This window comes from Muntiacus reevesi, chromosome X, assembly GCF_963930625.1.
Source record: "Muntiacus reevesi chromosome X, mMunRee1.1, whole genome shotgun sequence".
In the NCBI taxonomy this organism is placed as follows: Eukaryota; Metazoa; Chordata; class Mammalia; order Artiodactyla; family Cervidae; genus Muntiacus; species Muntiacus reevesi.
Window position 1 is genome coordinate 112,944,791 of NC_089271.1, and position 14,239 is coordinate 112,959,029.

General features: G+C 36.2%; 1 protein-coding gene across 4 annotated transcripts in view; it reads left to right on the forward strand.

Moving 5' to 3' along the window:
- Positions 1–14,239, forward strand: part of MCF2 (MCF.2 cell line derived transforming sequence) — a 121,516-nt gene that overhangs the window by 97,304 nt on the left and 9,973 nt on the right. For 2 of the 4 annotated variants that reach the window (XM_065915113.1, XM_065915114.1), the window contains 6 exons: positions 2,470–2,562; positions 4,536–4,614; positions 5,164–5,230; positions 8,695–8,804; positions 10,356–10,465; positions 13,503–13,615. In XM_065915113.1, coding sequence (XP_065771185.1) covers positions 2,470–2,562; positions 4,536–4,614; positions 5,164–5,230; positions 8,695–8,804; positions 10,356–10,465; positions 13,503–13,615 — 572 coding nt within the window. Of the gene's footprint in view, positions 1–2,432; positions 2,563–4,535; positions 4,615–5,163; positions 5,231–8,694; positions 8,805–10,355; positions 10,466–11,865; positions 12,252–13,502; positions 13,616–14,239 lie in introns of those variants that run through there. The other 2 variants (XM_065915115.1, XM_065915116.1) reach the window with 2 other exon arrangements.

Genomic DNA, 14,239 nt, shown 5'->3' on the forward strand with positions numbered 1-14,239 from the left:
ATGACCATAAGCCCTGCGCCATGCTGGCAAGTCTTGTTCTTGCTTGTTTATTTCATTCCTTCATTCGTTTTTATCTCCATCCTCTGCACTTAATCTCCTCTCTACCCCTGTAGCAACCATCCTAATTTATTTGATGTACATCCTTCAGTTTGTGTGTTCTTTTTAAATACATACTAATGTTCTATGCCCATTTAGTTTTAATTTTTATAAATTGTATTCTGATATAATCCTCATTTAAACTGTTTTCAAGATATAGTTATGTTACTGTTTTATACCCAATACCTTGCTTGTAATTGCCTCATGGCAGTTTAGCCTTGCTGCATTTTTTGTTTTGTTGATATGAAGATAAATTTTTAAATAATACTAACTCAAGAGGTAACTATTATGTATTCCAGATACATAAATAAAAGTCTTAAAATAGGTAGTTATTGGTTATAATCCCAGAGTTCTTGACCCACTGGGAGACTTTTTAACAAGGTAGTTGACATCATTGTACTGTCTTGAAGACAGAAAATTAGTTTAAAAGTTGGGGCCCTGAGTACTTGATGCAGCAAGATGTCTTCAGATAAAATGCTTTGAAGTAAAGAAAATAAATTCCCAGCTGTCAGAAATCATCAATGAAAATGTGAAGGATGAGGCAGAGATCACAGTTATGGTATAACTATAGAATCAACTTTGTTCTTTTGTTTTATATATATATTATTTATTACATAGTATATCATATGACTGTACTCATATAGTTAGAACTTTAATTCTGCCTCTCTTCTTAAAAACCTCTCAATAAAATCCTTATATTTTATTATTTGAGAAAATATGTACAATTTATGAATTACAAATAGATTGTATTACAGTGGATCATTTGTAGTAAATTGCTTAGAACTAAGAATAATATTGGAGAAGGAAATGTCATCCCATTCCAGTATTCTTGCCTTGGAAATGCCGTGGACAAAGGAGCCTGTCATGCTACAGTCCATGGGGTTGCAAAAGAGTTGGGCATGGCTATCTACTAAACAACAACAGCAAGAACAATATAGTTTGATAGATATAATTCTTAGATTTCCAGAGTACCTCAAAAGATTTATTTAATCTATAATGCTGTACTCTATATAGGCAGTGAAAAATAGCAAAACTGTTGCTATTCACATAAGGAAAAGCTAGGAAGCAAACTCATACTTTAAAAAAACTCATCTTGTTATCTAAGTCTTTAATGCATGCTATATAATCCTTCTATCAACTCTATGAAATAAGTACTCTTCCTATTTTATAGTCAAGTCAACGGAAGTTCAGAAAGATTAAGCAACGTGCACCAAGACACTTAGCTAGCTCATGGGCTTTCCAAATTAATCATGCTGTTAGGACTATATATTGAAACAAAATCAGTTTAAATAGAGCTTGAATATGAGATTATTATATATCTTAAAACCTGATGTTTGAACAAAAGTAGTTTAGTTAGAGCGATTGAGTAGGAATATAAAAGATTATTTTTGGACATTCTGAAAGTAACTTCTGAGTACATTCAGGGTAGATGTCACAGGCTTTTTCATTTCTAAATATAATCCCTTTTCTCTTTCTTGATATGGGGATCTCACTAAGCACTACTCTTAATGCTTATCAGCTCTAATTAGGATCATTTGGGACACATGTAAATGGAACAGAGTGTGAGATATTCCTTTAGATAATTAGGCAAGAATTGAAAGAAAAGGCAGAAGGAGACTAAAAGAGAATGTGTACAAGGGAGTGAAATTGCTCATAATGGAATTACCCAAGCTACTAGCAGCACAGGATAAAAGAAAATGGAAAAGTTTGTACTTTGCACAATCATGTGAAAGAGAAGAAAAACTATGGTAAGGAAGGACTATTGCATGTCAGAGCTTCACTGGCTACAAGAAGATATCACTCTCCCATGACAGATTGTTTTCCAGAGAGCCTGAGAGATGGGTACAAATAGAGGGGATTTTTGTGTAGCTGATTGGTTCCTGCCTGACCTGTAAATTGGATGTCTATAACACGTAGGACTTCTACAGACATAAGTAATAATTTATGAGATTAACTTATCTGGCCTATGATTATTAAAAATAAACCATTTAAATTAGTTTTGGATGAACTTGTTCACTGATATTTAACTACTTTTACTTCTGTGTTTGACACAATTTGTTTTTATAGTGTACTGTTAATTTATAACAGAATTCAATCTTAGGTGGGCTACTTGGATGTTCAAATTTATAACATTTGTTTCAGTCACTGGAATGGAGCATGTAGTCTGTACTATAAGTGCATAGTTCAGTGAAAACATAAATACTCAGATCTGTGATTATATTCATCATTTCAAATTCTTTGAATGTAAAAGTATATTTTGCACAAATGAGAAATTCTGTTTCGTTTAGAATATGATGGGTATGATGGGAGTTGCTTTAATGTAATTTCATTTTCAGAATAAAATACTCATAAAAATCATGACATATATTGTAGATGGATGAACTTGGAATCACGGAATATGTAAAAGGAGATAACCGCAAGTTTGAAATCTGGTATGCTGGAAAGGAAGAAGTTTATATTGTCCAGGTTGGTCACTTAAGAATTGTTCTAGAAACTCTACCTGCCTTAAGATACAAAAATCTGAATTTGCAAACAAAAATAATTTTGGTTACATTACAGAAATTCTCAGTCCTTTCCTGTAGGTCACCTAAATATTATCTGATGATTATTCTTTGTGATACAGTTAAACATGTTTTCAGTTAGCAAATTTTCTTTGATTCTTTTAAGTATAGTTGGTGTACAATATTATATGTTATAGGTATACAATATAGTGATTCATAATTTGTAAAGATTATTCTCCATTTATAGTTATTATAAAATATTGGATATAGTCCCCAAGTGATTCAATAAATCCTTGTAGTTTATTTTATACCTAATAGTTTGTACCTCTTAATTCCCTACCCCCACATTGCCCCTCTCTACTTCCCTCTCCCAACTGGTAACCACTATTTTGTTCTCTGTATCTGTGAGACTGCTTCTTTTTTTTTATATTCACTAGTTTGTTTTATTTTTTGGATTCCACATACAAGTGATATCATACACATGATATCAGTCATAGTTGTCTTTCTCTGACTTATATCACTTGATATAATACCCTCCAAGTCCATCCTATTGTTGAAAATGGCAAAATTTCATTCCTCTTTATGGTTGAGTAGTATTCCATTGTGTGTGTATATATATATTGCCTTTTAAATCCATTCATCTTTTGATGCACACTTAGGTTACTTCTGTTGGCAAAAGTTTTCTTTAACTTGAGATGTGTCTGTGATGCTTTCTATAGCTTTAAGTTTTCACTGCTGCATCAGGAGACTTACCAATAAGAGCTGGAAGTCAAGAGCTTGGCTGCTGCTTTTCTGTCCCCATCAAGTTTCTAGAGTTACAGATTGATAACAGTGCTGAGTTCCTCTTGTGCTCAGCATTCAGAGAGGACCTGATTATGAGACAAGGTGATATGATGGTACAGATCAGGTCATTGTTTCTAAAGAATGTGGTTAAAGCCCTGGCCACACATACTATAATGTTCAACCTGTTTCAGGGAAGAGGAGAGAAATTAGAACATTTCAAGAGCCATTTCAAAAAGTATTTGTATCATGACTTGTTACCTGTTGACAGTGCTTGGTGTTTTTTCTTTGTTTTAACTCTATCTTAGGTGATTACAATTCATAAAAATATATGCTCTTGGCTTGATTTAGATGTAAGATTTTTCTTATCTATTAACAAACTTATCTTGTAAGTAATGGGAAGATATTTAAGGAAGCTTTCGTGCTGTCATCAGTTATGAAGATAAACTAAGAAGCGATTGTCTTTATTTATTTTTTTGGCTGCACTACAGCGTGGTATGTCAGATCTTAGTTTCCGAACCAGAGATCAAACCCAGGTCCTTAGCAGTGAAAGCACTGAGTCCTAACCCAATAGTCCACCAGGGAATTCTGTGCAATAGATTGTCTTTTCAGAAACAATAGAGCTTGTTTTGTTTTACTAAAATTAAACATGAAAACGTTTGTATATTTAAAAAACCCTCCTACACAGAAAAGAATAAGTGAGATTTATATTTCACATTTCTCTAAGCATCTGGGCTTCCCTGATGGCTCAGCTGGTAAAGAATCCGCCTGCAATGCGGGAGACCTGGGTTCGATCCCTGGGTTGGGAAGATCCCCTGGAGAAGGGAATGGCTACCCACTCCAGTATTCTTGCCTGGAGAATTCCATGGACTATATAGTCCATGGGGTTGCAAAGATTCAGACACAGCTGAGTGACTTTCACTTTTCACTAAGCATTATTATTGAAGGGCAGTTTCAAATTAGTCTTGACTATTATTTCATCTAATCTGATGGCTGTTTATTTGCTTCTTGGAAGTCTAAGAATCAAAATGTTAGGGTAAGAATATGATAGTTCAGGATATAGATTATGTTTAATATAATAATGACCTTTGTTTTATTATAAAGCATCGTTTTAAAAAGGAAACATGTCTTCTCCTTCCTCACTTTTTAAATCTTTAGGCTTCGAATATAGATACGAAGATGATGTGGTTAAAAGAAATCAGAACTATTTTGTTGAAGCAACAGGAACTTTTGACAGGTAAATTCAAGCATGCATTCTGTAGAATGGGAAGTATAAGAACAGCTCAGTGACTCAGATTTTGTGATAATTTTTACAAGGAATGTGGCTGATATTTACTTTCTACTATTTATAATTAAACTCATTAGTCGGAGATCAAGATTCAGGGAGCTGTTTGAATTATTTCAGAAAATGAATTTTGCAGTAGAAGATGAGCTCTAATGCCTGGGAAGCAGTTTTGCAGTGATAAAGCAATCTGAATGTGTTAATTCTAAGTCCTTCCCATGAGGCAACTCTGTGTGGGAACTCAGCAATCAGTGCCTAGTAATGTTGGCCTAAGAGGGGTGCTAGTTATAAACTTGAATGTCTTGAATAAAATACAGCATGGTTTGATCCTTTTCTATATTCCAATTCAGATTGGCCTTCCCTCTGGCTGTTTCAAGTCTGTGACAGTGAACTAGAATGGGATTGAGGCATGTGTGTATGTACATGTGAAGATTATTGGTCCTCAAGGAAATAAGAAGCATGGCTTCCAAATGATACTTATATAAGCTTTGTTTTATTTCACAGTTAAGAAACGAGAACAGCATAATCAGTTAACAGAACAGAATCATCTTTCTTCTCAGCAGAATAGCAAGTAAGTGATTCTTCTTTAAGAAATATCACTCTTCCAATCTTCTGTTTTCTGTGTGTAACATGAAACAATGTAATTAAACTATCAGACAAAAATTACCTACCCTTTTAGCAGTATCTTGTCAAATTCTATATAAACACATCATTTTCTCAGTTCTGTCCTTGGACATGGAGCCTGATGGTCCTTAATAGTTATCCCACTGTTTCTCTGATGTTAAAAAAAATAATAGTATGGGCTAATTTTTTAATAAAATTATAAATGCTTTGTTCTCCTGGGGGGAGTTACATGTAGGCTGCTAGCAAAAGTGGTTATGCTCATGGATTTCTTTTTAAAAATTTTCTGGACACCTTCAATCTGATTGGAGAAAGAGGGATGTAAGAATGATGAAGTACTGGCAGCTGATACTGGCCCACAGCTTTGTGGTCCCTTGACAGGGACCACATGCTGGTGACTTGGCCTCTCTGTGTAGTTAGAGAGGAGGTATGGCTCCTGGGTGGCAGGGGCGGGGAGAGGGGATTGTGCCTGGACACAGTCACAAAGTCTTTGAGGAAGGTAGCATTCTAAATGAAAGCTATGCTGCTGGTTTAGAGATTTGGCCTTGTATTCTGCCTCTAGGAATCCTAGAAGTTGGAGTTTCCATAGAACATTTGCCTATATGCCGAAAGAATCCCCACACTTATTTCAAAGCCTTGGCACAGAAATTAACCATGCAGCATCTGCATGATGTAGGGATCATTGAAAGACTTATTAAAAATACTCTTTTTCAATGGTACAAATGAACTTATTTACAAAGTGGAAATAGAGTTAGAGATGTGGAAAACAATCTTGTGTTTACTGGGGGGGGGAAAGAAAGGAAGGATAAATTGGGAGATTGGAATTGACATATACACATTACTATATATAAAATAGATAATTAACAAGGACTTACTGTATAGCACAGGGAACTCTATTCAGTAGTAAGCAATGACCTATATGGGAAAAGAGTCTAAAAAAGAGTGAATATTTGTATATATATGTCTGATTCACTATGCTGTACAGAAGAAAGTAACACAACATTGTAAATCAACTATACTTCAGTAAGAAAATTTTTTAAAATGTTCTTTTTCTCTTTGTTGCACATCATCTTTCACGGGTAGCTAAATCAGGTGCAAAGTATGTTGATTTTTCTAGGCTTTAGGAGAACCATTTTATTTTTTTTAATTTATTTATTTTAATTGGAGGCTAATTACTTTACAATATTGTAGTGGTTTTTGCCATACACTGACATGAATCAGCCATAGGTGTACATGTGTTCCCTATCCTGAACCCCCCTCCCACCTCCCTCCCCATCCCATCCCTCAGGGTCATCCCAGTGCACCAGCCCTGAGCACCCTGTCTCATGCATCGAACCTAGACTGGCGATCTGTTTCACATATGATAATATACATGTTTCAATGCTATTCTCTCAAATCATCCCACCCTTGCCTTCTCCCACAGAGTCCAAAAGACTGTTCTATACACCTGTGTCTCTTTTGCTGTCTCACATATAGGGTCATTGTTACCACCTTTCTAAATTCCATATATATGCGTTAGTATACTGTATTGGTGTTTTTCTTTCTGGCTTAGTTTGCTCTGTATAATAGGCTCCAGTTTCATCCACCTCATTAGAACTGATTCAAATGTATTCTTTTTTTAATGATTGAGTAATATTCCATTGTGTATATGTACCACAGCTTTCTTATCCATTCGTCTGTTGATGGACATCTAGGGTGCTTCCATGTCCTGGCTATTATATACAGTGCTGTGATGAACATTGGGGTGCATGTGTCTCTTTCAATTCTGGTTTCCTTGGTGTGTATGCCCAGCAGTGGGATTGCTGGGTCATATGGCAGTTCTGTTTCCAGTTTTTTAAGGAATCTCCACACTGTTCTCCATAGTGGCTGTACTAGTTTACATTCCCACCAACAGTGTAAGAGGGTTCCCTTATTCTCCACACCCTCTCCAGCATTTATTGTTTGTAGATTTTTGGATAGCAGCCATTCTGACTGGTGTGAGATGGTACCTCATTGTGGTTTTGATTTGCATTTAGGAGAACCATTTTAAAATTACAGTGAAAGTCTTTATTTTCCAGGGTTCACAGTACTCAATATTTTGTCATATATTCTGGAAGTCTTTAGATTTCAGACAGTACCAACTCTATAGTAGCTGATTCACCTCAACAGTATTAATCAGATTAAGGTTTTAATCATCATTCATATATACCTTATATAAGTATATATAAGTATATATATATATAATGTATGTATATGCATATACCTAATTCATTAAAGTTAAAAGTTCATAGAACGATAGTGATTTTTTGTTGTTCTTTATATTTTTCCAGTTTATGGAGTTATAGTCGACAATTAAAATTGTATACATTTAAAGAGTACAATTTGATGATTTGATATTGTGTTGATTGCATGCATGCTCAGTAGTGTCCAACTCTTTGCAACCCCATGGGCTATAACCCACCTGTCCATTCTCTGTCTTGAATTCTCTAGGCAAGAATACTGGAGTGGGTTGTCATTTCCTCCTCCAGGGCATCTTCCCAGCCCATGGATTAAACCTGTGTCTCCTGGGTCTTCCCCTTTGGCAGGTGAATTCTTTTCCACTAGTGCCACCTGGGAAGCCTATGATTTTATTTATATATATATATATATGTGTGTGTGTGTGTATATATATATATGTATATATCACCACAGTCAAACTGATTAACATATCCATCACCTTACATAGTTATCCTTTCCTGTGTCTGTAGTGAGAACATTCAGGATTTACCTCCTAGCAAATTTTGGATATACAATATAATATACAACAGGAATTTTATATAATATACCTGCCTTGGGTTCAGAAGGGAATCATATTTTTCCACGCTGGCTTGGATCATAGGATTTAAGCTTTTGTATATTATGAGCTATTATCACACAGACTTAAATACAGGGGAAAGTCAGCTCTGCTTGAATGGAGTCTTGGATTATGTTCTTTTTTTTTTTTTTTACAATTTATTTATTTTTGACTCTGCTGGGTCTTTGTTGCTATGCAGGCTTTTCTCTAGTTGCAGTGAGCAAGGGCTACTCTCTAGCTGTGGTGCACAGGTTTCTCATTGTGGTGGCTTCTCTTGTTGTGGAGCATGGGCTGTAGGGCGTGCGGACTTCAGTAGTTGCAGCACGCGGGTTCGGTAGTTGGGGCTCCCAGGCTGTAAAGCACAAGTTCAGTAGTTGTGGTGCACAGGCTTAGTTGGTCTGAGGCATGTGGGATCTTCCCAGACCAGGGATCAAACCCAAGTCTCCTGCATTGGTAGACGGATTGTTTACCACTGAGCCACTAGGGAAGCCCCTAGATTATGTTCTTAACACAGAGTATCAGTGGAAGAAATACCATTTTAAATTTCTTATTACTCTTAGATTGTAAGAAAGCTCACTGTTTCTACATATTTACTATTTCAGAGGGCAGCAGAGAGCTTTTATAGGTGCTGAGGAACCTGAGTTGGGACATATCAGCACTATGGTGGAGGTCGGTGAGTCCATCACATCAGTTCAGGCAGAAGCAAATACAGGTATGTGTAATGGTTATCCGAAGGGAGGATTCATGGTTGTGCAAATTGTTTTCTCTCATTGTTATTTTGAGAAATCTTTTCATCTATTCCCTTTATGCTGAAGAAAACAAAGTTAACCCATTTTTAGAAAGCTCTTCTGTCTTGTGTATATATGCAAGATTCTCTGGTGGGCACTGCTGAGCAGAGTGGTCTGTGTGTGGTCCATGGACCAGTAGCATCAGCATCACCTGGGAACTTGTCAGGAAGGCAGGTACTTTGGCTCCATCCTGGACCTTCTGAATCAGAAACTCTAGGAGTGATCCCAGCCAGCTGTGATGTCACAGTTTCTCTATGTGATTCTTTCTGGCACCTGCTTGAGTTTGGAAGCCCCTCCTACAGAGGATACAGAGGTGAATAGAACACATACACTGCATCAAGGGAGGCACTCGTGACTCACTATAGGTTTAATAAATAGAGAAGAGTTATTTACAACTGGAATATTTTCTTTTCTTTTGCAAATTTGATCATTTAAAGGGATTTAAAACAATTTGTTTACTTCAATGAACATAACAGCCTAATTGCCAGGAATCTTACTGTACTCTGGGCATACAGTCTAATTGAGATACACTCAGCTGCCATCCCCATAAAGCTAGGACTGTAGAAAGATAATGCAACAAGCAATGAAAATCCAACTTGATAGTGTGATAACAGAGAAGTAAATGGTGCTTCAGAGGCATCCAAGAGGGTCACATTAACAACTCCGGGATCAACAGAATAGACTTCTCTGAAGAAATGGCTAATGGAGTGCCTGATTCTCAGTGCTTAAACATGATGGTCCTCAATCTGCAAGACTTCTCTACTAGCTGAGGAGAAACAGGAACAACAACCTTGCTCAGCTTCAGTTTTCCATTTACAGGTCACTTCCCTCAGATCATCTATACTGTGGCCCCCTGAGCCGTCAGGAGAGCCTAGTATCACTGTTTTCATTTGACAAATGAGGAAACCAAGTCAGAGAAAGTTGACATGGCTTGTTCAAGGTTACATTCACAGTTTAGTGTGGCCAAGATGACATTCTGTTACTTCTTCGCCCCTTCCAAGTGCTTCATTCATATCAGTTCAATGCATGCTATTAATTATTTTATTAATTAAGCATCTCTTACAGGCAGGTTCTTATGAGACACACAGTGTGTAACACATGGTCCGTGCATAATAAAAGAGATAAGTCCAAAATAACCATATTACCAGGTAGAATGTTATAAGTGTTATTTAAGTGGGACCAGGAAGAATGCTATAGAAAGAATTTTTGAAAGAGATGACTTTTCTGTAGTAAGGAGTATAATAACTTGCACCAACCCCAACATGAAACCATCCTAAAAAGTTAAAGAAGTGTAGATATTCCAGGCCCTTTCTGAAATATCAGAAATTCTAAACTAATGTAACCCAATTGGAGGTTTTATTACAAAAGATATTATTCTTGGACTATTGAAGTGTATAGCCTTGATAATTACAGTTTGTTTTACTTCTCTCCTTGTGGTGTACCAGTAACTGCCACCCTGCACGATTTTCTTACAGTTTGGACTGAGATATCGTCACCTGCAAAAGTCTCTGATGAGCCTGAGCAATGGTCCAGTAACTATTTCTATTCCTCTTATGATGGCCATGAAGAAGAAAGACCTCTAATGGTTAGTAATGACATACTAAGATAAATAAATAAAAACTCTTCAAGCAGTTTTATTGGTGAAATAGATTAGGCACATAGGGGCGGTCTTTTGTCAGTATCCTTGAGGTTATTAGAGGTGTTCCAAGGTTATTAGAGGTGTTCCAAGACTTGAAATAAGTCTTACCATGAACATTCAGTAAGCACTTTGCTCTGTAAGAACTTGTTTGAGCCATAACTTGAGCCCCTACTGAAGTTAATGAGATAGTCAATCATTCCAAGTCATATCATGATCAATTTTATCTTCAGTTTTATTTTATTTTCAATCTGGGCATGTCAGATAAAATCAGAGCACAACAGGAAGTTCAGGTATACTTAGAATAGATTCCAGATTAGATATAGGAAATAAATATGACACATTTAAAAACTATTTAATTTCACCTGGGAAATATATTTTAGTAGGCTGTCAAAAAATACATGCTAATACTATGAATCTTAGAATATTAGAGCAAGGGAACACCCCATAAAAATAAAGGCTGCTTTAGGGTAAAGGTAAATGTTTTATAAATAAAGGCTGCTTTAGGGTAAAAGTAAATGTTTTCTAGAAGAACTAGTTTTTGGTGTTATTAGGTTCCTAGTGGATTATCCCAGGGAGTTAGGACTATTTAGAATAAATCTCCAGTTTTCTGAAGTCACCAGTGTGGAGGGTGGGAATGATGTTTTTGTAGTGGACTGTTCCTTGGTGCTTTTCAGAGGAATACATTCAGTTGGGCAGGTCTGTTCTCAAATCTCCATAGCATTGATGCTGAATTGCTTTCTTTAAAAAAGCAACAGAATATTTTTTCCATCAATAATACCATGACCATAATTCATATTTGTATGGTCGTTTACAGTTGACAAAATAATTTCACACTGAATATTCATAGTCTTAGTGAGAAAAACGGCAGGCTTTATTCCCTCCAACTGACAGAGGAGGAGACCAAGGCCCAGAGCTGATAAGAGATTTGCCCAGAGTTCGTTGTCTAGACCGGTAGTGCTCAAACTTTTTAGTGAATTTGCATTTTTCAAACAAAAAAAGTGTAGTGAGAAGGGTAGCATGTGAAATATTTTTGCAACAAAAAAATGAAGAAATAAAGGACTTACCTGATGGTCCAGGGGCTAGGACTTTGCGCTTCCACTTCAGCAGCACGGGTTTAATCCTTGGTTAGGGAACTAAGGTCCCTCAAGCTGCATGGTGCAACCAAAACAAAAAAAATTTGCAAATCTATTTAACATCTGACTTCAGAAAAGACAGCTGGATTCTCATACTGGCATTTGCATTCAGTCTGTTGTGCTATCACACATTTGGTGACCTCTTGAAAATGCCTCAGTAGACTTGTGAGAGGATGAGAATGAATAAGTCAAATAGAACTTTGACTCTTGCAGGCCCTGGGAACCCCCAACCTTGAGAATCACTGAAAAGAACTTTCATTTCCTGAAGTAACATTATCTGCGGACAGGAGGGGTCATTGTTCAGATGGGAGCAACAAGTCAGGGGAAGCTGGGTGGGGTTTCAATGTTTGCTGTGAATGATGCTCTACGAAGGGATGGTCAACAACTGAGAAAGCTTTCACTAAGCATTTTTCCAGCTATCACGTCAGAAAATAAAGCAAATATGCAAAACTGAAGAATGCTTTCATCTTAGGGGACGGGAATGGAGAAAAACCTACTAGTTCTTCTCCTTTCTCCCATGAATTCCCTGACTTGTGCTACTAAGGAAGATAGATACAAAGATAATACGGTGCATTCCACACCCCCCAATAAAATAACCCCCAAACTAAACAGCAAAGCGAGTTGGAATGAGCTATCTTTTAACCTCACTTTATCAAGTCAAAACCAAGAAATTTGGGTGCTGCTTCCCTTGGAGAAGCCTGAGTCAGAGATGGCTGTCCAGTTTTAATGAAGCTACTCTCTTGAATGGCAAGTAGCTCTTTCCTGCCTGCTCCTTGGACCATTTGATAAAAATACTGCTCAAAAGATGTTCAGCCCAAGTGATGTGGATAATATTTTCAGGTTAATTCTTTTGGATGTGCAAAGGCTCGATACGACATAATTCTTTCTTTCCTATTTTTTAACCTTTTAAATTGTATTTTATGTTTAATTGGAGGATAATTACAGTATTGTGAATGGTTTCTGTCATATATAGACAACTTTCCTTTTTTTATCATTTTGTTCTTTTTTTGTTTTGTTTTTTGCTTGTTTTTTTAATTAATTTATTTTACTTTACAATATTGTATTGGTTTTGCCATACATTGACTTGAATCCGCACAACTTTCCTTTCGTATTAAAAAAAGCACTTTTAATTATGGTACTCTTTTTCTATAAAATCATATATTCAATGTCTAAGATACTGTGCTGGAAAAACTCGCATCTCAGAATATATTTGGACTCAGTTATTATTTCTTCTCTATCTTGTAACCAAATGCAATCTGTGTGCCTTGGATTATTTAGTTTATTAATGAATCAAGTTAAAATTCTAGCTGCAAAATGATTAAGGCCAAGTAAAGCACAGCATTATGGTTTAATATGCTTTTATTGGACTAAGCTTTTGCGCCCATGATTTTTACCTGTGCAGAATGATATGAAGCACAGAAATCCTTTTGGGGACATTTGTAAATCTTTGTTCAGGGCCACTGCCTTTTTTATATGCCAAGATAATTTCTTTTATGAGAGTAATTTACAAATAACAGTATTTAAATATTATTTTCATGCTTTTTTCTGGATTTATGTTTATTATTCATGTAACTTAAATCAGTTGGGCTCTGTTATTTTCTGTGTCGTTCACACTGTAATTCTCTTTTCACAAATAAAAATGAATTCTTCAGGTTAAATCAACACATGTTCTGCTTTTTTTTTTTTGCCATCACAAACTGCTCAATGTTTGTTTGTTCTTACAAAGCTGCTGCAGCTAACCACATTTGCCATTGAGGAAAAGAGCAAAGTCTTTATGTCACAGAACATGCAGTTATACAAGTAGTTTTGCGTTCAAATTTGTAATGTCATTTTTCAAAACAACCTTACAGTCTCCAGGCAAATATAAAGCCCTAGCAGATTGCAGGAAGAGAGGCTCAGAAGACCTCCTGATTAGAAATGGAGATGTCATTCAGCTTCTCCATGAGGATGCTGAGGGTCGATGGTAGGTGCATTCTCCACGGCTATGTTATCCTCCCCCTGGGGCACATAGATATCTAATCAGATGTTCTGCTTTACTTGTATCTTTGTTATACAGTCTAAAGAAGCAGAAATATCATATTTCTTATCAGTGTTTCAATTTCATTGCTTCAGCCATGCCTATATAGCTCACTGAAAGGAATGTTAACCTTTGGTGAGTGAAGAATGCTTTGAAAGAATGAAATGCTTAGAGTCTGCATGCTCTTTTGTGGTTTACCTTTGACTCAGATGTTTCAGCTGATATATTGGGCTTTGTAACAGCTACAAATCACATTGCATTAGGTCAAGTCATTCATTAATTCATCACATGTTTAAATGCCCACTATGTGCCAGGGACCATGTTCACTATTCTACAGCATAGCTGCACTTTGCTTTATTAGTTCAAATACTGACTTTTTAGTCTTAACATTCTGTCTTCATGCATCTGACTTTATACAGCATTGATTGCAAAGATGCTTCTGCCAAACATACTGTTTAACTAAAGAGAACCCAAAGCAGGAAGGAAATATTGTTTGGGAGAGGACTGAATGAAACTTCCATAAAGCTTTTGGAAATTTTATATAAAATAATTCTGCCTTCATTGTATCAA